This window comes from Odontesthes bonariensis, chromosome 5, assembly GCF_027942865.1.
Source record: "Odontesthes bonariensis isolate fOdoBon6 chromosome 5, fOdoBon6.hap1, whole genome shotgun sequence".
NCBI classification, from domain to species: domain Eukaryota; kingdom Metazoa; phylum Chordata; class Actinopteri; order Atheriniformes; family Atherinopsidae; genus Odontesthes; species Odontesthes bonariensis.
Window position 1 is genome coordinate 30,727,997 of NC_134510.1, and position 26,473 is coordinate 30,754,469.

Consider the following 26,473-nt stretch of genomic DNA (forward strand, 5'->3'; position numbering starts at 1 on the left):
ATGAACAAACCCAATTTGCTCTGTTGCTCCTCATTGTGTTTACTGCTGTTAACTCATATTTCCTCTTTCTTGTTGGCATAAAATTAAAAGCGATAATGGTTTGATTGTAGCTCATGAAAACTCCTTAACTTATCGAGAAAATTCATGTTTAAAAGATGTTTAACAGATCTTAGATGTTTAGTTTAGGCTAATGCCTTTATGTGTCAATCAAAAGTAGAAACACAAATACTAATGAGTCGTACTGTTGTCTATTATCACCTAATCAGCTCTTTGTCTATTTATCTATCATTCTTTTATCATTCTTTACAGGAGAATGATGTGTTTAGACTGTCCATTATGGGACACATTATGCTGCACCAAACATGCCGGTGCAGCATAATGGACATGTGGAAGAGCATCTGTGGATATGATTTGATGCAATCATGAACAGTGTTAGAAGGCATCTCTTGAAATGAATCCTCTTAAATGTTAAACAATGGAACTTTAACACCAATACAGACCACAGGCCAATAATTAATGCTGGCGAAGCTACTACGAGACACTCATATAAAAATAAGCTTACCATTCAACACACATTGAAGTAGTAATTTAATTTACGTATAACTCAATATTTTTTTTTACATTTGCATAATGGCTGCTGAGTAATGCAATTCACTGTCAATTTCCGATCATTACCATTTAACTAAAAAAAATGTTATTCAGATTAATTTTATTAGGGAGTTTTACAGAGGTTATGGTAAAATGTTAGCTGGCTTTTATGCATTTTCAACATTTTGAAATGTGTTAAAAAAAAACTAACAAACACTGCAGCCCCAATAATGAGCATAGTTTCAAAAGCTCATTATTCCAGGTCAAAACTTAGAGCCACTCTGAGGGGCATTTTTCAAAAAGCACGAGTTGAAAATACAGGCATACAGGCACAGGAGAGAGAAAACAGGCATTGTACATTCAGCTGGCGTGGTGTGGTTGAATTTAATAAATAATCCCTGAATTAGTTTGTGGTCTCACCTGTGATCGTCTCTGTACCATTCAAAGGTGGCTGGTGGGACTGCCATTGCTTCACAGCGCAAGATGGCTGTCTTTCCCAAATGGGCAGGCATGTTTTTCATGTCTGTGATCATGGGAGGGTCTGGCAGAAAATGAAGAAGTAAAGGTGAACATAAAATTCAAGTCATGTCTAACTGGGTTTGTGCAAAAGGTTGAAAAATACCCGCTGAGAACTAAAGTATGATATACAAATAATAATGCATGTACAGAATTTACACATGTTATTAATATACAATTATGCAAATCAGGTCCAGGCGAATTATCACCACAGGGCTATTGTGTCCTGCATATGGCGCTGTACTTACAGTAGACTGTGACTTTGACCTTGCGCTGATCAGGTGGAGCCACACCGTTGTGGGCGATGCATTCATAGTCCTCGGCCTGATGCCTCTTGATTTCCGTAATGTCTAAGAACTCCCCCTCACTCACCAGTCCATCTAATTATAAAAAAGGTGAAGCCAAAGGTCACTCTAAATCAAATGCAAGGTAACTCAGACTACAGATTTATGGTTTACTACTTGAGATACAGCATCAAACTACTGACAAATGCACTTATGGGTGATGTAATTTAAGAGGATGGGGAAGGCCAATATGCAGGTAACGACAAATAAAACATTATTCGATTCTACTTTGGAAATATTGGCATAAGGAGCAGAGTGATGTGAAAATCAATAACATGATAATTAATCCTGTAGTGACATCATGAAACATTTAACAACAGCACAAAAAGTTGGTACATGATGATGCTGAATTATGAATAAGCCCTAATTAAATATCTGTAATCAAAGAAAAATATGTCAGTGTTCAGTTATTTTTCTGAAGCAGGTTTGCTCAGTAAAATAATGAATAAGAAGGTGATTTTTTTTTTTTTTTTTGGAGAAATGTTTATAACATTTTACAGGTTCTCCTAATGCAACCAAAAGAGCTACAACCAGTCAGGGTTGACAAGGAATACAGGAACTGAGGCGTTATGGATCCGCTGGGCCCTGTGCGTTGTGGGGTGGGGCCCTATCAGATATATCATCTGAATAGTCTGCAAAAATGCTTGGGTAGGTGAATGAGAATGCCAGGATGCAGGTTGTCCCCAGTACAACATTGCGTCGTAACAAGATGAGCAGTGTTACTCACTTTACATGTCAGTAGTTTTAATGTTTTGCCTGATTGGTGTAAGTGACACCTTTGCTTTTTAATGTCTGGGGAAATTGAGCTTTATTTGAAAGCACTGGATGCAGCAGGGGGTGATGACTAATTCACCACATTACATGGTGAGAAGAAAATTTGGCTGTTATTTGATTTTGACAAACTCCCAGGTGCAGCAAAAACCAAATTAGTCAGTCTCGCACTTTTGCTCTTTTTCCTTGGGCGACGAACTGCCACAAAATCTCTTCAGAGTCGAGGGGACTCGCTACAAGTTATTACTCCTTCATGTGAGGGACTGGATGCTGGGGGTGTTATTGGCTCGACAGTGGCAGAGAGAGAAGAAGAATGAGAATGCGAGTGCACTCCCTCCTCCCTGCAAGCCTTAGCAGCCAGCTGTCTCACAGCCTCTAAAACCATTAAGCCTTTCTTTTAACCCATTAAAGAAGTCAGACTGTGGAACACAGCATAATATATAATCTCACGACTAACAAGGAAATCCAGCTCTTAAATTGCTGATCACTTTTCCCATTTGAAGCCCCCCCCCTCCGGTCTCTTTTAAGGCTTTAAAAAACACACACATCCAAACCACTGTCAATCAGTAGACCTTTAACTCTGCTTACAAACAGCTCCTGTACACGTTTGAGAGCAACACCAACGCAAACACACACAAAAAGACTTTAAATGCCACGATTATTCCTGACAGAGATTAGCGCTGCGCTTCTAATTGAAGATTATACTGGAGGATTATTAGTGCGGCTACTGAGCCGGAGACGATTATTTGCAGCTGCTGCGGCGCAGGCTGAGCAACGAACGACAACCGCGGTGATGGCTGCATGTGCCACCCGAGAAACTGCCGGCAGGGGCTGGCTGATGTTTCGTGGTGTGTGCAATGTATTCACTCATTCCATTAGTTTGATAAATATAGCTCACTTGTGACATCTCTGTCAAGCAAGCAGAGTATCCAACTTTGCTAGGGGAGGGGGGGTGTGGTGATGCAAAGGGGAAAACTTCCAAGAAATATAGAGGACGTGGGAAATATAACATGAGAATTTTCAACCGCCACAGTGCTCTTTTCAGACACAGAGGGTGATCATTTTCCAGAGATACCATGCAGGAAACTGAAAGAGATTAACAGAAATAAGATAAAGGAGAATGAGAGATACAGCAACATAGAAAGAAAAGCAGTGAGAGGTGTCAAGCTGGTTATTTGATATGGTTTTTTCTTTCACTGACTTTTCATCGACAACTCTGACAGAATGTATGCCGTAATAGGACAACCCTTTCACTCTCCTTCCCCTGAGATCTGCAAGGCTGCATTTCACACCTCTCTCCACTTTGGTTGGAGATCATATCTTAGCAGGGCCGGCCTCTGGCACACCTACAATGGTTGGTAAAATATAGCTCCATCAACCACTTAGGCTTTTGAAGGATCCTGACCACCAGAGATAGTTGGATGGCACCTTAGAGTAGAGTGGGGAGTGTGAATGAAAAGTGGGGTAAAGGATCAGGAGTACAGGCTTTCCCTACAGTGGAAATGGGCTCTTTTTTCCCTGTGATACTCAGGGCACTTGATTTTTCATCACCTCTTATTCATTTCCATTACAAAAACTCCAGTCAAGGCAGAGATGTCTGATGTCAGGTTGAGACAGAGAAAGATGGACAACCCCTTACAGTTATAAGCAAGAGTTGGTGGCTGAAATGCATGTTATTTAAGATGAAATTTGCAGGAGGACCTGTCCACCCTTAGAGCTCGTCACACACGAGTAAACGTCTCTGATATTGCTCCAGATTATTACTTATATTTTGTACAAATGTATGTGTTTAAGGTGTATGCTACAGTAATTGAAAAAAGAGGTATATTTCATCATCACAAAATCCAAAGAAAAGATCAAAACCTATTATGATTTCATTCCACTAACAAGTAGGCCTATTGTCTGTGTAGCCAAAGCGTGGTGAAGCTTGTTCTGCTCCCACTGAGATCCATTATAGTCTAAAACCGCGGTGGGTGACATGTTCGTTTATTATCTTAAGCACAGCCACTGTGGGTTATTTTGAGTTAATCCAACACACTGCTGATGTAAATACTCACAAACATGTAGTAATCAAATGCAGTAAACAAATGCCAATTAACACTGTCACTTTTTGCACAATAACATACTCACTTCTTTTACAAAATCCCAGCATTTTTTAAAAATGTTTTAAAGTGTTACTTAAATTGCAGCAATTTAGCTGTTTGTATTGACTGCAATTTTTTTTTTTAACCTTTTTCAAAATGAGACACTTTGATGAGACTCAACTGTAGTGCATAAGTATGTACTCATGGCCTCGAAATGGAAAGCAAACTGGAAACGATGTTGCCCGAAAAAAGGAAATAAAGCTATGTATGTGTGTATGTGTTTGAAATCTTTTTATCACATCTTGTTTATCACACCTGTAAGTTCTACATCTTAGTTCTCATAGATTAAGAGTCCGTAAGAGCAGAGATGTGTGTTTCTCCACATGTTGGGTGGATGTCTTATGACTTTCCATCTTATCCTATCACTTTTTTCTCAACCCATCTGTCCATCACTTGTCACTGATCAACTTTACTCAGTATATGCAATCCCATTCCCGATCTTTACAGACATTGCCCTTAAGGCATGTTCCTGCCTCATCAGTGGGAGCTGAAGGCTGTCCCACTGTCACAACATCAAGTGAGTTCTTTATGCAAACTTTGAACAAGACAGCATTTCTATAGACTTTGCCTGAGGGAATTACCCACAATCCACAGTGCTATGACATGACATGCAGGGTTACCAGGGGAAGCCTGAAGACATTTTAAATCTAAAGGTGAACAAACAAAGGTAGCAACCAGCCCTGAAGTAAGAAAGTTTGTGTGTAAGTGTAAATATGAAGCTCAGTGCTGGTTTATAACAGGAACTGTGTGTTGTTTTTTGAATGATATCATACAGTAAATTCCAAAAGTTTTCATCATATCTTATTCAGAAATAAACGTTTTGTCCAAAACCAACAATAGTGCAAATATGTTTTCATATTGTCAAGCTAAAGTGATGTGCTGTGAAGTGTTGTCCAGTCATTTTGATATCTCAGGCTCCTTCAGCCAAAGTCCCATTATTTAAGTGTGTAAAAGTTTTGAGATCTTTAGGGTGGTCCACCATTATTCATCCCTGCGCTTCAAAGATTGATGATTTTTTTTGCACGAGATTACAAATTCAGTGAAAGTTCTCAGTTGTTCTCTAAATCTTCCTACAAACTTATCGTGAAAGATGTGTCTTTCTGGCAACTTTACACTGTTCTCTCTGAAAGTTTGATTCTTCCAGACCTCAACTCGACCACCTCTTTTACTGCAGATTCTTAATTACATTACTAACTGAGGAAAAAATTACCGAAAAAACTTTTGTTTATAACCTCTTCCTGGTTTTTGGGCATAATATATTAAAATTTTTAAAGTGAGCAAGTTTAAAGGAGTCAGAGAATTAGCATCATTTGGATTTTTGTAACAATGATGGTGAACAAGTTACAAACCTCACAAGCTAATTGTCTGAAACTTTGGAAAGAGCTTCATTTTCTAGGAGGGATAAAACTTTTGGTTCCATTTTCATTTCTAATCTAAACTGAAAAAGACAAAAAATAGTACAATAGTCTTGTAGACAAAAAAAGAAAAGTAGGTTTCATCTTTAACCTTATGCTTTCTGGAGATCAGTTTATCATACACTTAGGTAACAATTCATAGAAATATACATATTTTTTGGGATGCCAAAACTTATTCATGCAACTTTATATTGTTCCAGCCTCCCTCCTATAAGGTTTTGTTTGCCTCAGCTTCCCTATCAAAACCCAAAGCAAAAAATGTCCATTACAGCTGCTTTGTTGCTGAGTCAACCTTTGCATCCACACACCTTCCAGAAATACCACAACACAATCTGTTGTAAACAACCTGTCACATACCATATATAGAACACATACTGTGTGCAAATTGTATCCTTATCATCCCCATCTCTGACTTTTTAGCTTGCACCAGATGCACATGCCACCACCGCAGGCATCTATTCATGTTAAGTCTGCGTGAATGCCTGTTTTAATGACTGGCATGTCAAATGATAAGCCTGCGCAACACTAATGTTTTTAACTGAATGAGACAAAATGATTGTTTGTCCCTCTGTGGGTTAACTGATTGATGCCAGAGAGAGTGAGTGGGTGAAACAGATTATATCTGAGCTTTGGTGAGGATGATGGAGGAGGTGGTGCCTGCAAATAACAGTGAAGCTCAGTATCACTTTCACATGCAAGGAAAATTCCATGTAATTGCAGAGAAATTGCAAAGGGGTCAGAGACTTCTGCCAGGTCTCCCTGACCTCTGCTGAGTTGCGCCTCCTACTAATCCACAACCTCCACAACCAACAAACATACATTTTCCATTCAACTTAAACTCCTCTCCTCACTGCCCCTCCCTGCATTTTCTCTCTGCAGTCTGGGTAATGGGGACAGATGGCTGGCTGCTTCTTGCTGTTTCTTTGGGCATGACAACCCCTCCCCTATCTCCAATGCCCCTGGTCTCCTGCAACTGATGGCTTGGTTGCAGAGACTCCTTCGGAATAGCAATGTGGGCCCTATCTCTGCAAGCTGAGGGGTTATGAGGGGGTAGGGAAGGGAGTGAGGAAAGCGGTGATGGTGGGGGCAGTTAGAGAGGGAGGATTACTGCTGACAGAGGAGAAATGCTGTAGGCTTTCAAGTGAGGACAACCGCGCAGAGTTTGTGATGTAAAGTTGTGCCACTGTGTGTGTTTGTTGCAGGTGTGCATTCATGCATGCTTTTCTTTTCTCCTCTATACTTTTGCTGTGTATGTAGGAGTGTGTGATCGCTGCCTGAGGTACTGATAGTGCTGTGTAGGTTCACAAACACTAACTAGGCAGAGGACATTGTGTGTAGGCAAACCTGGGGACAAACACAGGAGAGGAGGGGGTACAGATCTGATGAAGGCCAAACCTGCCTGTAAGTACCGCTGTACAGTAAGCTGTGCATTTACTGGCCTAACATTATAATCACAGCATGTTGAGTAGTTGTTCACTCTGACCTATTTATCATTGTTATTTTGCTGCTGCCTTTCATCTGTGTTGCTGCTGCTGTAGTCAGCCAATGCATTGCATAATAAATACAGTTTTAACTGTGACTTAGCTGACTTTCAGAACACTGAAAAGCCTTCATTTCACAGCCCACTGTAAAGTCATCTCTCAGATTCAATTTTGCCTTAAAAAATACTACTCAGTCACACACATACTGATATTACACACAACGAAGTGCACCCACTGGTCATAGAGCTCTAGGGTTAAAGTTTTTTCCCACTCAAGGAAGGAAACCCAGAAAAAGAAACAAGAAAATTAAAGCTTTTAGCAGCAATGATCAGAGTTCAAGCAAGCTGTGAGCACTTAAACAATTAGTGTCTGCTGACATTATTGAAAACATGTCACATACATAAATAAAGCAATGCCTGCGAGCTAGTTCAGGCAGGCAACTTAAGCTGCTCTGCTGCCTCCCATGTGATCTGTCTCATACTCTACATACTTATCAAACGCACCACAGCAATCTAGTCTTATTTAAGCTTTTACCATGACTTCCAAGAATCTTCAGATTCCCTCCAGTTTTACATCTGCAGTACCTTCTGTTGGGTTTGGGGGTTTTAAAATAAGGAATGTTTTGCTGAGGTTTGGCCATCTGACTTTTGACTCCAATCTAAATGTATATCTACATTTGAGATTTACTGTATTGTTGTTGCTTACATTTTACAGGGCAGCAGATGGTCCAGGGCACAAATAGTGGTATTCTGCAACATGCGGCTACAGTGAATAATAAGGTGGCTTAAAGATGCCAATAATAAAGTCTCATGCATCATATTATTATTATATATCTTGCATCTTGGATTATTTTGTTTTGCAAGCTGCTTCATCTCTGGTCATGAGAATCCTATCGCTGATGCTCTCTCACTACAGTTTCAGGTATTCAGATCTCTGAGCCTTAATAACAGGCATGCCCCGAGACAATGATAAAACACTGTCTCTCACTCTTCCACTGTGTAGAAATTGGTGTAGAAATTAAATCAGGGTTATTTAAGCAGTGTCATTACTGGCCTTTGAGTTTTAAGATGTGAGAATATACGGTCTCTCACCTTTAATATTCTACACAATCTCACTCTCTGGTTTGTCCATTGAAGAACACATACATGATTTTCTTGAAACACTCAAAGTCAGATAGATCTTGCCAATACAGCTAAATGACCATTGCTAAAGCTAACACTGACTTTTGTGCTTTTCCTCTGAAGTTTGAAATCTTTGCCCAAGACGAACCCATCAGCACGCTTGTTCATCACTGAAAATTGCAGGCCCATCTCAAGGTCGTGGTTCACTTAAAAAGTAATTCAAGCACAGCGAGAACTGCTGCTCTTCACCTCCCACTGCAATGCCTATATTCCTGGGGCACTGGTCATCCTCTGCCTACCAACGTGTTGTGAGGCTTACCATGAACAGAAAATCATGTCTGCTCAAAAACTCATAAGGTCTCTAATTTAAGTTTTTAATGGAAAATTTTCAAATAACCTCATCTATTCTTTTCTTGCATTTCAGGTGGTTTGCTGGGTTATTCTGCAAAGCTACGAAACATCGCAGTTCTCACCATATAATATATTCCCCGAGGTGCTTGCGGAGAATGACCACACGGCAGCTGGTGCCAAAGCCCACACATCTTCACAGAAGATGAACAACTAATTGTGTTGCTGGAGAGACATGGGTTTCCACACACACTCTCAGAAGCTCAAGGTATCTTTTATTTATTAAAGGCAACATATTATCCAAAAGAAAAGAGACTTTATCTGTAATTGGGAGCATATTATTTGGGTTTCTTAAGTTACAACTGACAGGATATCTGATTCCTCATTTGCGTTCTTTAACTTTTTACCTCACTTGGGAATTCTGATTTCCCATCAGTCATTGAGAGCAGGACTACACAAAGACCCACTACTGCAAAAACAAAATTGTAACATCTGTGAAAAGTTTCATTCACTTCTAAAAACTTAATCCAAACACAGAGATATTGACAATGAAGGTCAGAGTTCATTGAGCGGAAATGTGTAGTGATTTATTACTGGAACTTTAACCTGCTGTATGGCTGGATGTTATGTTCTGTAGTGTGATATTTCAACATCATGGGCCAGTTCAATCCAAAAAAGATTGTGCCTTAAAGACTCATCAGTACCATCGGTCTGTTGATGAACTGCCATATAAGTAATTAGTTTGATTAATGCTGGAGAGCGAAGGCTATGTCAAAAGAAAAAAAAAACAGCAGAAGAGAGGGATGTAGTTGAGTTTAGAGGGCTTGCTACTCTGGAAAGAGGAATAAATTCATGGTGGAAAAAAGAATTGCTGGACTGTCTTTCTTTGGCATTTTTACCAAAGCATGACACAGGCATGTCATTAGGACCTCAGAAAATTGTGTTAGCATGTCAAAAATGTGCATACCACACTAATTGGAGTTAGACATAAATGTCAGTGTGACTGCATTATAATAAAGATTTGAGGATATACAGATATTTAGTTATATTGAATATTTCTGAAGAAAAAAAAGCATTTTCAGCTTTCTAGTATCTCATGTTTGGAGCGGGAAATGTGTAGACATGTAGATATGTCTACACAAAAAAAAATCAAGTTCAATAAATCATTACCAAATTCCATTTAAAGACTGAGTCACTTTGCAGGTTTAATGATCCAATATGCACATTTCAGGTCAATATTTCAATGCGTTTATGAATTATTGTATTCCATCCATCCATTTTTTTATACCCGCTTAATCCAACTCAGGGTTGCGGGGGGCTGGAGCCTATCCCAGCTGTCATTAGGCGAGAGGCAGGGTACTCCCTGGACAGGTCGCCAATCCATCACAGGCCCCCACAGAGACAAACGAGACAAACAATCATCCACACTCACACTCACACTCACACTCACACTCACACTCACACTCACTCCCACTGTCAACTTAAGCCACTAATTAACTGTGCATGTTTTTGGGCGGTGGGAGGAAGCCAGGGTACCCGGGAGAACCAAGGCATACACAGGGAGGTCATGCTAACGGTGCTCACCACCACACCACCGTGCAGCCATGCATTGTATTGATTTTGTAAAATTGATTGACATGTAAAATCAAAATTGGTTCAAATTTCCTTTTCAAATTTAGATCAGCCTCTATAGGAAAGTCAACATAGGTTTCATAGCAACCTGTTCAGTCATTTCTGATGAGGGGTAAAAAAAAAAGCTAAGTGATGAAAACCTTTTGATTTCAGATTAAGAAGAAATGGAGGAACTGAAAAAAAACACACAATAGGAATCTAGCCATTTTCTACTTGGAAACCTAATAAATCAATAATTTGCTCAAAGAACCAATACCTAAAATAAACTAAGGAATTTTTAGTTACATCAAAGTGGAATATTCATTAGATAGAAATGGTCTTTATGTGCCAGACAGATTAACCATGACTATCAGTTACAACTCTAAAAAAACTTCTTTAACTCAAATATCTCTGGAGGCCATGTAATGATTACATGCCTGATTTAGAACATTGATTACATAAGTGTGAGGATATAAGGAATAAATGCTGTGGTGATGAGGTCAAAAGGATCGGAATTCATCTATTAAGTCATGCCTTCTGACCACCCAGATCCACCTTGATTTCTCACACTAGCTGAAGCAAAAAAAAAACGCAGCTGATGTAATGCCAAAAGTGGCTGTTGGCACTGTGATGCTGGATGACAAGGTGGATGAAGACAGATGGTGACGATTACTGGTAGCGCGTTGGGGATAATTACGTATAATGTGTGGTTATTTGGGACAAAACATTGGGACGTGGGGAAATGTGGGACTATGAATTTAAGATGGGTACAGACTAAACAGCTGGGTTTAAATGGATGAAAGAGGAATGAGGGATAAAGACGTGGACATGAACTGAATGCTGATGAGAATATAGGCTGGAGGAAAAAAAGAAATGACTTTCACAGCCATAACGAGGTTACGAGATGAATGTACAGACGGGCAGATAAAGGTAAACGTGTGAACAAGAGATCTCTGGATCTGAAGAAGAGCAAACAAAATTGGGTGGCTTACATTTTTGCTCCTTCCAGGTAACAGTGGGCTCAGGCCGGCCAACCGCCAGACAATAAAGGTTTATGTTCTCTCCCTCGTTCACCGACACATTTTTCGAGATGTTGACGATTCTTGCCGGCACTGAAAAACAAGATCATGCCATTAAAATACTACCTCAAAATCACCTTTCCATTTCATAAATAATTGATAAGTTATGGCCTCATAGTTTATAAAGGTGTTAAGATATCTGACAGGTAATCAGCTGATTAATGATCTGTTACTGAGTTCTTCCTGAACTGTGCAACAACATGCTTCACCATTCACGTAGATCAGCAGGATTGGTTCACAAGTTCAAAACTGCTGGAAATGAGCATTAAAAATGTCTTCCTTCTGACATATAATCTAACTGATCTTTAAAAAAGGACATTTGTCAGTGTACTTTGATTGACTTTTACTTCTGTTTTTCACACTAAGCCATGAAAACCACTTTGTTCCCACTCAACGTGCCGGTGTGACATGTGCATCTAGTTAGTTTGATAACAAAATGGTCCTTGAATTGAAATAATCGCTCATCACTGTTTAATGAGATTGCTTTTTGCAAGACATCTACCAATGATCCTTTTTCTCTATCTTGCTGGAGTTCAGCACTGCTCCTGCTTGATACACTGACTTGAGGGTGTAATTATTTAGCGTGATATCAAGTTTGGGCTGCATTTGGATGCGACTTAGAATTGGGTACATAACTGGCTGATAGATGGTCATCTTTGCCAAGCTTTGGACCCTGGAGATAATCTGCAATAGTAAAGTGAATAATATTTATGCCATCTGTGTTCAAGGCCTGTATTTTCATTCCAATATCCAGATAAAAGTTTCATTTTGCTGTTGATGTGTAAGTTCACTACACAGAGCAATACATACAAAAATAATTGACACATGCAAGGAGGAAAGGTCTGAGATCCATCCTCTGGGCAGTTCTGCATCAATACATCGTGTCGCTCAGGATCAGTCAGACTTTCATTCACTTAGTTGCTGACTTGATGACCAAGCCCAAATTGTGGTACTGCTCTGACATTTATTTAGTTAGGCAGCTGAACAGCCTCCCATGCACCTAATCTACTCAGCGTTCGTCCTCATCCATCTGATCCAGCTTTCTGGGCACAGACCAAGTAATCTTAACAGGCCATGTGAAAAAAAAAAAAGAAATGGGCTCAGCTTCTCTTACTAGCTACTCTTTGCTAACCTGTCCTAATGCAAAGACCAATTTAGCATACTATACACATGTCATTTAATTTTGATATGAACATAAATACCAACTTTAAGTCATAAAAATAACATATTATGGATTCTAATATACTATTAAAGCATAATTTAACAGAAACAGGATTGAAACATGAGGTCCAATGGTTACAATGGGTGTTTTTCTTTTCCAGTATCAGCAGCAAGTACTCCTGCAGGCTCTGGACACATAAGGGTAACAGTAAACAGTCACTTTTACTGGAGTCCAGTTACGTCACAACTCAGCTGCTCACCTTGGACGATGAGGTAGACATTGGCGATGCGGGGTTTGTTGTTGGCTTGGAAGGTGCAGGTGTAGGGTCCCTCGTCCGTTACTTGCACCTTGTCGATGTGAATGGAGAAATCACTGTTGCTGCTGTTGACCAGCGTCACGCGCTTGTCCAGTGACCACTTATCTGTCCCCGTGAAAAGGATATTAGAGCGGTTCAGCCAAGCTTTGTGGGTCACCTCCTCGTCAATCCGACATCTGTGAGACAAGAGGGCGTGATTAGCAAGTGAGATGCATGTTTTACGTGATGACTTGACAGGTAGTTATCAAAAACATAATCACAGAGAGGCTTGTTATATACAAAGACATGGGTCCACAGTTTTGTGATTCTAGTTATAAAAAGTTGTTATTGTGAATAGAGGATTAACTGATTTCAGAAAGGTGCACAGTTTCATATCATATTCTTTTCAACATTTCAAGCAACAGGTTTTCTTTTTGTACATATTTGTGACTGTAAAAAAAAAAGAGAAGCATCAGGTAAAAGTTGGGGAACACAAAAAAGTTGACTTTTTACCAGATCGCAGATCTTTTCAAAAATAGGGTTAGGGCAATAATTACAAAAAGCCAGGTGATGCAAGTTTTCTTTAAAATTACTTTTCAAATCTTTGTACCAGCAATCAGTAGCCATAAGGTCCTCTAGCAGGCTTCAAAGCACTCTGAAAATGAAAATGACTGATGTGTTTTTAGGTAGCATTTTCCTCAATTCAAAGTAATTAAGGAACGGCCATTAACAGGAATGATGGAGGTCAAACTGAGGTCTGGAAGACAGGAACACTTTGAGAGAATGACTTGCAGGAATGCTAAAAATGCCAATCAACCCCTGTTTGACTGTAAAGGACCTTTACGAAGATTTATCAGACCTTTACAGAGGAGTCACAAGAGCAAGAACATTTCCTATGTGACAAACATCCAAACAAACCTGATGGAAGGAAAGAAGCATGTAGACTATTAAATTTTCGGTTCACAATAAGCAAAGCTGTATTTGGAGAAAAAAAAGCAGAATTTCATGAAAAGAACACCTCTCTAAAAGGCCTTCCACTCTACAAACAATAACTATAATGGAAATAAAAAATAGTTGTAAATTCAAATGGATATAGGAGACCATGCCACAACTTTAAGAACACCAATACTGGTAAACTAAATGCAACAAAATAACTGTAACATGCCACCAAGCAGCCTTTAGCATGGAAGTTTGTTCATTACTGATGTCCTCTTTGACAGTTGTCACTTTAATCCCAAACTAATGTTGACTCATACAATAGTATGAATAAAATCTATTCTCAAAAGAAGACAGATCTTGCAACAGGAGCGGATACTTCCAACTCCTCTTGTCTTTGAAGGATTTCTTGGAAGGTTTATCTGGTTTCTTCCTCTGTGCACTGTACAGCAGCAGCAGGTCATAAAATTCAACTCCAGGGCTTAGGCACAGCTGGAATGCACAGAGCATGTTTGGCAGCACCACTTACAGAACATCGCTGTTTAGCAGTGTGGATGCTCATCATTACCTTTACAGTTATAGTTATTGTTCTTTGCTGTGGATAAACTTTTACTGTTCAGCAGAGGAGCAGATCAGTCAGTCTGCTGCAATCTGTAAATACAATGAACGTTTTACTGGTGTAGGAAAGGATGCATTCAATTAAATATCAGCTCATTGTGGAAACAAACATCACATGCATGAAACAAAGTTAAAGATAAAATGAGGATGACTTCTACAAGTGGATAGTGACATCCTAAAGCAAAAGCTAAAGTCCTCACATTCCAAAAACTCAAACATCACTGAAAACGTGTTAAAAACCTCAAAGGAGCCCAAGATGGTCCATGAAGAATTCAGCCAAACAAGACCTGAAAGATTCTTAGCTTGCTATAAAGATTGTTTACAAGCTATGCCAAAAAGTGGTTTTGGTAAGTACTAACCATAAAAGGTCCACCCAAACATTTGCATCAGTTTTTTTTCCTTTTCTTGTTTTATTATTGTAACATAATAAATGATGGGAACAAAAAAAGTAATCTTGCTTCCAATAATGAATGAATTTGTCAACTTCAATTTAATGTCTTTTGGGAATCAGGCCAATCTTTAATAAAGTGGTTTATCACACTGTCAAAATGTCCACACGGGGTGCCCAAACTTTTGCACATCACAGTGCCAATCAATATAATGACTTCGATAGACATTTGTCATTTCCAATAAGCAAAAGTTGGTACGTGTCTAAAATCAGGTAGAGATTTCCTACCAGAGCGATCTAGGGTTTTAACAGATTTTGTTAAAAAACTTCAAGTTTAATAAAGGAAAAGACCTTCATTCTCCAAAATAATAATCCCTCTATTGGTTGTTAAGATAAGAACGCGTGAGCGCTCTCTGTTCATTTCGGAGGAAATGCTGCGACTGCAAAGACTACAGCACACAATTCACCTAATTATCATTCTCATCAAACCATTCAGTGACCTCATGTGCTGAATCTGCATTCCTCTTTCATTCAAATTCAGACTTTAATTCAAATTTTTAGCTGTCTCTCAGTTTTATTTGTCTGTAAACTCTTGAGTAATGCATTACAATTGAGCAAACTTTTTACATGTTCTTCCTGTCACACAGGTTGAGCAAAATGGGCCAAGTTATAGAACATTTGGCTAAGATTAGTCGGCAGAGAAGTCAACAGCTTGTGAGCGGCAAACTGCACGATAAGTAGTCAGACAGACTGTCATTCACAGCTTAGTCATTTGTTTTGTCTGCAAGCCAACTTTGAAAATAAAAGCAGCTTGAGATGCATGCAATTCAAGTCTGGCCACTTGAGCATAATAAAGGTAAATGGCAATAAACTAAAAAATCATTCAGACCCTAAAAGTAAAATACTGTGGTGTACTGAAGCTTCTGAAGCTGAAACTTCAGTTCTACACTTGGCCACTAGATGTCCTTACCCAGCTTCAGCTAGTAAGATGACATGCCTCTGAAGTATTTATGTTTGATTGATATGACCTGGATAGATATATCTGAGGTAGATCACTTGCCAAGTGCATAACAACCACAGAGAAACTGAGCCTGGAAGTCTTCAGCAAACAGGCTACGAGGCGCAGTGCTGATCTTCACACCGACACATGACTTAAACAGCAAACACACCTTTTCATATTGATTGTGATTAGCTGTCTGTTTGTGGCTGGTGGGTTTGAATAAAGAGACAATAATGTAAGAAATCCCTCCATAGAAATCTATTATCTTTGTAAGCATGCTCTAATTTTTAAATCTATTTTTAAATGAATCACTTCTGCACTGATGGTGTTGCTACAGGACTGTAAGCCCAAAGGAAATGAGCATCATAATAACATCAAAAGTGCCTCTTCTTAATGGGCTGCATCAAAGCCAACACAACAGCGTTGTCTCAAGCACAACAAAAGTATTTGTGCCACTTGGGGAAAAGTGATTTTACATTAAAATTGAGTTTATTTCTAAAGCTTTTTAGTCTTTTCTTTCACAGCTGTGTGCTGACCTGCACAGACTAGACTTGAATACACATCTGATTAAAAAATATGTCATCACAATACAACTAATGAGGCTTTAAAGCCATCTAATTCACATGGTAATCAACACTGGAACTACAGTTCACACCCAGAAACAAGAGTCATTCTCGTAACGTAAATACTACTACACAGCATTTATGATTCCAAAATATACAAAAAGAAAAGGTCACACCAAGAGCAAAGATTTTATCACCTAAGTTTGGGCTTTCAGATGTGAAAACGCCTGAGTAAATCCTATATATTTGATTTCACAGCATCAATAAGACAGCTTCAAGCTACACGTCTTGATGACAATATAGATCCTGGTTCTTTGATCTCCAACTTTGAGAGAGACTCGATGTTGTTGACAAATATTGACAAATTTGTACCTGGCTTCAGAATAATATATTTGTTTTTCGTAGGAGGTTCACTCTTCTTTCAAGAGAAAAAGATGGACTAAAAGATTAATTTGTTCAGAGTTGTTGCAGATATGTAGGCTTAATGATGATGTAAGCAATGTTGAATTGTTTAATATTCCTTTTTCTGTATAGCTGAATATATTTCCAAGCCTGGTCATATCCAGGTGGAAAGGTAAGTTGGTTGTTTTCCAGCTTGGTTGGGAGTCGGGAAAAGCTGTGATTTCTACTTCATCTCTCACAGTTAGGTAGGTGTGGTTGGGCAGAGAGGAGGTCCACCCCTGAGCTGACTAGCAATATTGTTACATCTAAGCAAAAAGAAAGGGTTTTTGTCACAACAGACTTTATGACTCCATCAGTATTTGACAGTTATTATCATTCAATTAACTGGGATAGACAGTGCTTGAAAATATGGCCCATTGTAGGACGCCTAATTAAAGTTATGAGACAGAGAATTGGCAATCAAGCCAGCATGACAGGTGGTGGAAGGGCAAACATTTTTTTCATGCAATCAGTTGGTGCAGGTGTAGGATCAAGAGTTACCTCAAAGTGACACTTTCGCCTTCCAACACTGTTATGTTGTCCAGAAGGTGTCCGAATTCTGCTCCATGTACACTGGACCCTGCCAAGAAAAATAAGAGAAGAGTCAAATGAGCATCCAATAGCAACACTAGACAATCCACTGGTGCTCATCAATCTTAGCTCTGGTGCTTGAAGATCCATTGCCTACCATTAATATGTCCTGCATCCTGCTAACGTTTCTAAAGGGAAAGTCATAAATATACAAAACAAAAGAGTCCCAATGTCTGCACTAACCCTCATTCTTGAATAATAATTCAGTTTTACCCGGCATTCTGGTGGGATGCGTGTTCATTGAACAGCACTGATAATGAGCCAAGGGAAGAGGATTCACGCGGAGCTGCTGAAGCGTGAAATGAAGGGACAGCAACGGTAACAGAAGGGATGCTCAACCTGCCTACCAATACACACACAAAGAACAGAAGCACGTGCATACAAGGACACAAACATAAACTGTATTACAAACTCACACAAGAACAGACACACATCCTGAGAGTCATTAGCTGAAGAGGAAAAACAAGCTTGGCATTTGTGAGTGCCGTGACATGTACGGGTATGGGGAAAAAATAAAACAGTTTGAATTAATTTATTGTGAACCTGCTTGAACTGCTAACAATTAAAGCCAAAGACCTTATACTGTATGCTGGCAATGATATTGCATATGAAAGCAGGCTGTTCCCCAGTAGGACACATGGCTCTGTTCATCTTAACTCTGCTGAAACACAGCATGTCACCCAAGACTCTGGCTTCTGCCCTCCCTCTATCTTTGACAATATTTTTTTCCCTCCTCCTGCAAGATGACCTCAATATCTCAATAGGCTTTATCTGCTGCCTCGCCTTGAGGTTTAATAAATGGTGACTTTATGAAACAAAGCTGCTGCACTCAGGTGCTAAGAGGCACCTCAAGGTTTGTTAAGTAGCTGTGCAAAAGTAGAGACATGTTAAGCACGTCATATGAGAACTTGCTAAGAGATTAAAGCCAGAAGTGATGGCAATGCACCACTAAATAGATGAGTAATGTGGGTTTCAAATTAGAGAAGCATTTTTGAGGAATCATGGTTTGATTACAAAGAATAATGAGAGAGCCCTCTGCATTATAACGCATATCATGCGCTGCTTATTAAAAAGTTTTCAAACTGCATAGCAAAGGTCCTTCCAACTATACTAAACAGTACTTTATTATTTCTTAAATAAAGACTAAACATGCTTGTTTTTATGCCTCTTTTGCTGTTTTTGTGAGTGTAACTCTGCCTTTTCTGTATATGATGTTCTATAGACTAGGTGCATGAAAGTGTATTTGTGTGTTCATGTTTTTAAGATTGTGTATTTCACTGCATGTGTTACTGAAGGCAGATGCTGGGTGTGAGCGCCGATGTTTGTCAGCTGACATACCAACAGGGAACAAGAAAAGAGGACAAACTAATGATGCTTCAAAAGAAAATTGGCCCTGAAAATCTCCCACTAAAAGCTGTAATCGCATTAATGGGCACTGCTGATGCTGCCACTGCTGCTGTGCTATCTAGGCCGGCCAAGGATCCGAGAACTGGCTCCATCTCTAAAAGCCCTGGGGGAGGGGCACAGCACATTAGCCATTGTGTACAACGTTCAAAAACTTTCACAAGCACTCGTTTATCTGTGTTTTTTTACCCCTGTGGAATAATGTATTGTTTTGCTGTGCTCATGCCTCTTCTCTCTCAGTCTTCATATACTCAGCTCAAGCTCTCAGCTGTTTTCTTTCAGGAACGTGGTACTTTACACTTTATTTGGACTAGTTCAGTTCAGTTGAGGCTTCAATACCTGTGTGAAATGCCGTCATAAATACACATATGTATGCAATTACAGGCGCAAACATACTCTCTACAACCTAATGAAACACAGAGGCACATACACAAAATATGGACTTGCTTTGATAGAATCAATGATGTATGCATACGATGAATGCTCCAGACAACACTGTGAAGGTTACAAACCAGCAGGCAGTTATTCCCATTTCCCTACTCAATTCCCATCTTCACGGCTCGATTGGCACCTTGCATCCCAAAACCTGTCTCCACTCCCAGGCACAGCTTAACCTGATAACCAGGTCAACACATTCACCCTACAATTCTTCTCCTGCACTGAATCACAGGACAAATCACAGGCAAGTAAGTTTAAATACTAGTAAGAGATGAAGGTATTCAATGTGGCCTCAAAAACACAGAAAATAATTCCTATTGAAAATACAAATATGCCTTCATCTTGAAGGTGAAACTCACAGAGAGAAAAAAAAAATGCATGTGGAACTTTTCTTCATGTCAGCCCTGCTCTTTGAATGCATCAATGAAACAGAACCAGGAGCTGTATTTCAGCACCGAGAGACCACCTCTGTCCTCAGACAAAGGTGCCCTCAGGGCACTGCTGAGATTTATGCTCCCTATTTCCCTGGTTCCCCTGCAAAGAATTGTGTGAGCAATAGCTGTATTATCATTTATATTAGCCTGACAGATGGACTATTCAGTTTTGATACCATAATCCGACCCACTGAATGTAAACTACTGGGATAAGCATGCCAATTGCATGTTACCACTGTCTGAACCTCCGTTGTTACAGGAAAATAACAGTCTCCAAACTACAACCTTCAATTTGTCACAATGCTTGGATCATAAAGTAAGGCAAACATGCTTGGTTCTTGGATCTACAAAGAATGTGCTAACAGTGTTTGAGGGGACATTTTTACATGTCTGTCCGTGGGTTCTAGTAAGACATTATCCTTCTAGACACCAAAGGCTTTACAAAGGTTCCAAGGTTTCTGCATTTTTTCATCTTAGAACAATATAAGATGATCATGACTTTTTTAAACAAGAATCTTTCGCAAAGTATACCATATAGTACAGACATCACGTCTTACAAGTGAGAAGAAAGTTGTAAATGTTGTTTAACTGGGATGTGTGTAGTATGATATTATTGGAAGAGTTAAATGAGTAAGAGTCAAATTTTTCATGTACAGTATCCAAGTTATGTTAGGCCCTGTACACATAAACAGGAATACTTTGATAACCACAAGTCTTTGGTACTGAAACTGAACATTTTTAGAAAAACCAAGGTTTATGTCTGCTATCTCCTTGTTTAATGTCACAAATATGAGTCGGTGTCTTTGTTTAACTGGCGACGGCGGACTCTGCCAAGATAGCCCTGGTGATGTTTGCACAAACATTTACAGTTACAGGCCAACTACAGGCAAAGTAACGGAGGCGTGAGAACACCTCTGAAGTTATAGAGTACACTGTGACATAACCCAGGACAGACCTCGGTTGGTGGGGAAACTTTGAGAATGAGGTGATTTAAGCTGAAGAATAGCAGCAGGGGCTACACTGTGGTGTGGTGGTTAGCACCGTCACCTCACAGCAAGAGTGGTTCCAGGTTCAACTCCCAGCTGGGGCCTTTCTGTGTGGAGTTTGCATGTCTCCCATGCGTATGTGTGGGTTCTCTCCAGGTACCCCAGTGTCCAAAAAGGTGTCTCTAAAAAAAAAACATTGTCCTTAGGAGTAAGCACACCCTGGATGTGCCCACCTCTCACCCAAATAACAGCTGGGATAGGCTCCAGCCCCCTGCAAGCTGACCAACAGATTTAGCAGGTATAGAAAATGGATGGATGGATGGAATAGCAGCAGAAGTTTTGCAAGTCCAGGAGATTGCTGTAGCATTCAACTGAGCTGCTTTACCTGTATATGTTGAAGGGCAGGAAACTGTAATGAGGTCCTCTGTCATTTCTGTCAGAAAGGTTGCATGCACACTTTTTTATGAGGATGGAGTTTATTTTGTAAACAATGCTGTGAGGACATTTTTTTTGGAAAAGAGGTGAGAAAACCTTGTGTGCACAAAGTATGTAATACTACCTAGCCTAAAAAAAATAAAAATAAAAATCACACTCGCTAATATTTTGCTGGAGCACCTTTTATCTTTGATTACCTTGGGTCATCTTCACACAGTGCATGCAGAAGTATTTTCACAATTAAACATAGCTGTGAGCTTCTACTGTTGATTTTCTTCAACATGATTTTACAAAATGTTTAAGTGATCTCTGACCATAACTTTTAAAGGTTTTTTTAGACCACATTTTGTCCTCTAAAATGATGGTTCACCACTTCTAGGTTTTAGCAACGCTTTTTGTTCTTTTTTTTGTTCCTTAGTTGTTTTATTTGCCTCATGCAGACCAATAATTTGACCCCTCTGAAACAGAGTAACACCTTTTATATGACAACAGGATTTTGACGTGGTTATTTAGGGAATGAAAAGCTACTCAGTTCATCAGTTAGGGTTTCTCATTGCCTACTGAAACTTGTTAATAACTACAGTACTTTACCCATGGGAGACTCTAAAATGTTTGCTTAGTTAAATAGAGGGCGTGCTTTTTTTCTTTTTGGCCAGGCATTGTATTTGTTCTTGTCCTAAGAGGTATATGTTGTCAAATTTCGTTTCAGCAAGTGTACTTCTGAGACAGGCTGGTATCAAATAAAGTAATTTTCTCTCTGATTTGTCAGTCAGAAAGAAAAAGCTGACTTTGAATGTTTTGTAAAACTGTGTAAAATTAGTCCAATATTCCCTTCTGAGAATACAAGACGCAAGATTTTGAACTCATGTTCACGTTTCCTTTTGGAATGAACAGTGACGACCTGCGCTTGTATCCTTAAGAGGTAGGCCAGTGCCTAGAACCATTTGATACAGAATAAAGAAATGAATCTTGAGCGTGCAGCCTTCTTTCTGAACTGTGTTATGAAGAAGCACAAACTCCAGGTTTTATTTCCTTTCTTCCTGAAATATCAAGGTGGTTTAGCCAAGCCATTCCAATGTAACGCCTTATTGTGGAAATAAGTCTGACAATGCACGGCAATTACCGGTAATACAAAAAAATTTACTCATGAAGACCATATCAAACCACAAGTAGGTGTCTTAAATTTCTCTTTGCTTCAAATATGATGTAGACATAAAGGTGAGGCTGATGTAAATAAGTTGAAATGATACACACACAAAGTAGAACAGCTTTGTGGATTAGCATTTAATGTTAAGAATACTAAAGACTGACATATTGGTTTGTATGCAGGAAACAGTAGTCACATAGAATAAAAAATATTGTAGTATGCAATTATTCACGGAGATTTACGCTTATAGCATCTATGGAAAAAGGAATAAGAATTGTGCATCTGTAGCATTGAGTGGGAGTGTTGGGTGTTAAACAAAATCCAGTCATTAAATGGCTGAATGACAACATGCCTCCAAACCATTACTCATCCCTTTGAGGCAATTACACCAAATACTACCAACCAAACACAACAGACATGATCAAACAATACAATAATGAGGCTAAAGTGCAACCACCAGTGTGCTGTTGCATGACCAAAAACATCACCTTCAAATGTCACTTTAAGTTTCTGGGTTTCTTTTGGCCCCATTGATCAATGTCTCTCCTTTTCTCTGCTTCCTCCTGGGTTTGGCATACAGGCTGAACTGCACCCACCAGGATGATTCAGGAGTCTTGGCCACTGACACTCCAGAGAGAAGGATGCTTGCCAACAGAGAAGCTTAAACTACACTCTAAATGTGGAAACACACGCACAAAAAAAAAGCTTTTTTCTTTACCACGTTGATACTCTAAAGAGAGTTGTGGGAGAGAAAAGTGGTTAGCCTACACAAAACAGAACATAGCTGAGTTTTAAAGATGAATAACCAGAGCTGGAGAATATTGGTGGTGAACAATACAGTGGCCCCCACATTTAGTGGCAACCAACGTTTGAATTTCTCTGCTTACTGCTGTCTACAGCAGATACTGTCTAGTCTAACTACTAGTATCTCCCTAAAAAATCATGCAAAAACCTTCTTTGCTCACAAATGAAACCTTCACCTGCATATATATGCAGAGCCACAAATATGCAACATGACTGATATTCAAAGGACAACCTTAAGCCTTTGTCAGTACACAGAATTGAGCTTCAAGCCTAAATTTAACATATGACAGAATAAAATGAATGAACATGGTTGAGGGATTACATGCATGAAAACACAGATCAAGGAGACTATTTTTCACCTAACTGCTGGTACAAATTGAGCAAAAGGAGACCTGTTTTGGTCAACTGCAAAAAACGTTTTTTTTTTTAACTGTCGCTGGCCGAGGCGATCACATTACTTCCTCCACTTGTAATCTAATGTTTGTTTGCCTCTCTTACACTGTTTTTTTGTCAGTTTGTTGCAATGCTGCTTGCTCAGTGCCCACGAGACATCCATTATGTGATTTGTATTCTCTTGACTTTTACATGTGCCTGTTTGTAATTGCACTTGCTACTGGCAGACACTTATGAGAGCTCTATTGAGCTGTACAACTTTAACTTGCAAAGTCCTTGAAATGCTGTCTTTGTGCTGTTCATCTAGTTAGTTTTGCCCTTGACGATCAAATAAACACATAAAGGGAAAGCTACTTCAGAAAGCATGATTGGCGTCAAGACGGATAAGACGCAGAGGTTATAATGGAACCCATAACAATAATCCGTTTCAACAGGCGCTGCCATGGCTCAGAAATTGAAAGGAGAAGAAGAGCGGTACAGCACAAGGTGGAAGGCAGAGGTGAAGATAGATAACCAGGGTGAGGTAAGGTCCTAAAAAGGAAAGTCACTGAGAATGAGGAAAAGCTGTAGCTGAATGTGGAATTACAGGGTGTAGTAATAGTAACTGCAGAAATAACAGCAGAGGTGAGTGGAGTGGTACTATTAAGTGATAACAAAAGTATATAGCAATAAGAGAAGCAGTAATAGCGGTGTGTACATATATATCTATATATATATAGATATATATATATAGGTATTTATAAAGCAGAGTGGACGGAGTACTGCTGGTTTAGAGAGAAAAAGCAAAGGAGAGACACACCCGCATAATTAACACCGGCATACTGCAGCCAATTAAATATTTACAGAGGCCCTTCCCTTCGATACCTTGATGATGAAGAGAGGCAGCCCAAGGATTATTAGATGCCAAAAGCTGCAGGCAGGAGACAAGGGGTTGGGGATGAGGGATTAAACATTAACAGGCACAGATATCCCTTTCTCTTCCTCGTCTGATCCCATTAACTCTAGACGGCCCAAATCCAAGCCCATGTCCACCCCTCTGCTTGCCCTCATCCTCCTTATCCACATCTCCTTCCCTCCGCTACTCCTTCAGCCCTCTATTCCCTATTTATGAAATCTCACACTCCCCTTCCGGCTGCTTCCACCCGCCGCACCGCCTGTCAGGGACAGAGCAACAGGAGAGCAGGAAGAGAGTGATGGGAAAGCGGTGAGAAACCACCTGGATGTCTCGCTCAACAAGACGAATATGCAGGTTGCTTGCTTTTCACAATTGCCAGTGAAGCAAAATGGATGTTGGCAGGATTCCACTTGACAGGAAATCTACGAAATGTCAGAGAAGTCAGGGTGAATGAATTGTTTTGAATCTGTTTGGTAATGTCATTTTTTTTCCTCCTCCTCATACAGCAAATATGTTTTTGTTGGAGGAATGTAGTGAAATGGCTAAAACATTTGTGGCTTATTTTGACATTTTAAGTGCTCTGTTGGACTCGTTTAGAAGCATCAGGAAGATTGGTTTGACATCTTACTGCTCTTTATTCAAGGTAATTTAGTTTGGGCCCAATATTCCAACATTTCACACACACAAATAACTACTTGCACAGTTTGAACTCTCACGCAGAACAATCATCATGTACAAATCAAAAGTATAACTTTTCATTGTATATATGCCGCATCTGCAATTCTGCCCCCTGTTGCTTATTTCCACCCAGAATCCTAACCACCCACCCACACGCTCTCATCTCCCTCCCATCTACTAATCCCTTTTCACACATCAATCAATAGAGCACTGCAGAGTGCACATAGCCATATAGTACTCAATGCAGCAGTTCTACAACTTCAATGGGTAGCCACAGATCTTTACCACTGAAGCAAGCGTGGCTAGGGAGAAAAGCAAAAAGTACTAAAACCAGGGACAAGCCCCAGTCCACTTTCTTTTACCCCTATTTTCCTTGGACTGATGCCTAAACCCTTTAGCACTCTTGAAATCGATACGGTAGTTAAACTGTTACTTCCTTTCCCAGGGAGTACACTTATACACACGCGCCCATCGGCCTTACACAAGGCCCTGTAGACTTCCTCAAATATAACTTGTACACTAATAATTTGACAGATTTGTTGGGTGCTGTTGTCACTGCTCTCAAAAAGAAACATAACATACCGATGCATCAAGGAGCTCTGCATCAAAGATCCTCTGACAATGACATACTTTTTAAGAAAACGAAAGGAATATAAAATCTGCAGCACATCAAGTCTAACAGCAGGTGCCCTTTATGACACCAAACAGATTTTTGGATTTCGAGTGGAGGGCTATATTTGGTTTAGTGATATGCTATCTCATGTGCACGTTACTCAAATGTACATCACTTTAGACCTCCAACTTTTGCACGCCACTCAAAGCAGCAAGAGACGCTAACAACGCATGTTAACAGAATTACTGGTCTGCGTTCTTAACCAAAAGACAAACACACGATACTTACAGTGCAGTAGAATGTGTAATAGCTTTTTTGGCCCTAAGCACAAAACATTGCTCTTTCCAAAGGAAGTGCTCTATAAAGGGTAACATACTTTTTCTTGGATCCAAAATAATTACATACCTACATTTTGCATTACATTAAACTGTAACGTGTGATCAAAAATATTAAAATCACAACATTTTATGCTTGCTTTATGCATGCTTACAGTCTACTCTACATTATGTGAAACAGTCACAAACATGATATTGCACAACTTTAACATGTTCAGAAAGCCTTGAGGGGGAGTTTAAAACCTGGCATTCCACATGGACTCAACATCAACATCAAGCTAGACACCAAAGCTTGAGCACAGTTGAACCCAGTATTGGCCCATCATTTTTCACATTTCAACTTCAGTTACGGTTGGTTAGAGTTACACATAGAAAAATATGGGGTCTGGAGCTTATCCCAGCTGTCATTAGGCGAGAGGTGGGGTACACCCTGGACAGGTCGCCAGTCCATTACCGGGCCACACAGAGACAAACAACCATGCATGCTCACGCTCACTCC

General features: G+C 39.7%; 1 protein-coding gene across 1 annotated transcript in view; it reads right to left on the bottom strand.

Moving 5' to 3' along the window:
* The window catches only part of iglon5 (IgLON family member 5), a 135,785-nt gene that overhangs the window by 23,410 nt on the left and 85,902 nt on the right, over positions 1 to 26,473 (bottom strand). The window contains exons 2-6 of the mRNA XM_075466055.1: positions 17,323 to 17,401; positions 12,840 to 13,072; positions 11,332 to 11,451; positions 1,353 to 1,484; positions 1,009 to 1,129 (exon numbers count right to left, since the gene is read on the bottom strand). Coding sequence (XP_075322170.1) covers positions 1,009 to 1,129; positions 1,353 to 1,484; positions 11,332 to 11,451; positions 12,840 to 13,072; positions 17,323 to 17,401 — 685 coding nt within the window. The remainder of the gene's footprint in view (positions 1 to 1,008; positions 1,130 to 1,352; positions 1,485 to 11,331; positions 11,452 to 12,839; positions 13,073 to 17,322; positions 17,402 to 26,473) is intronic.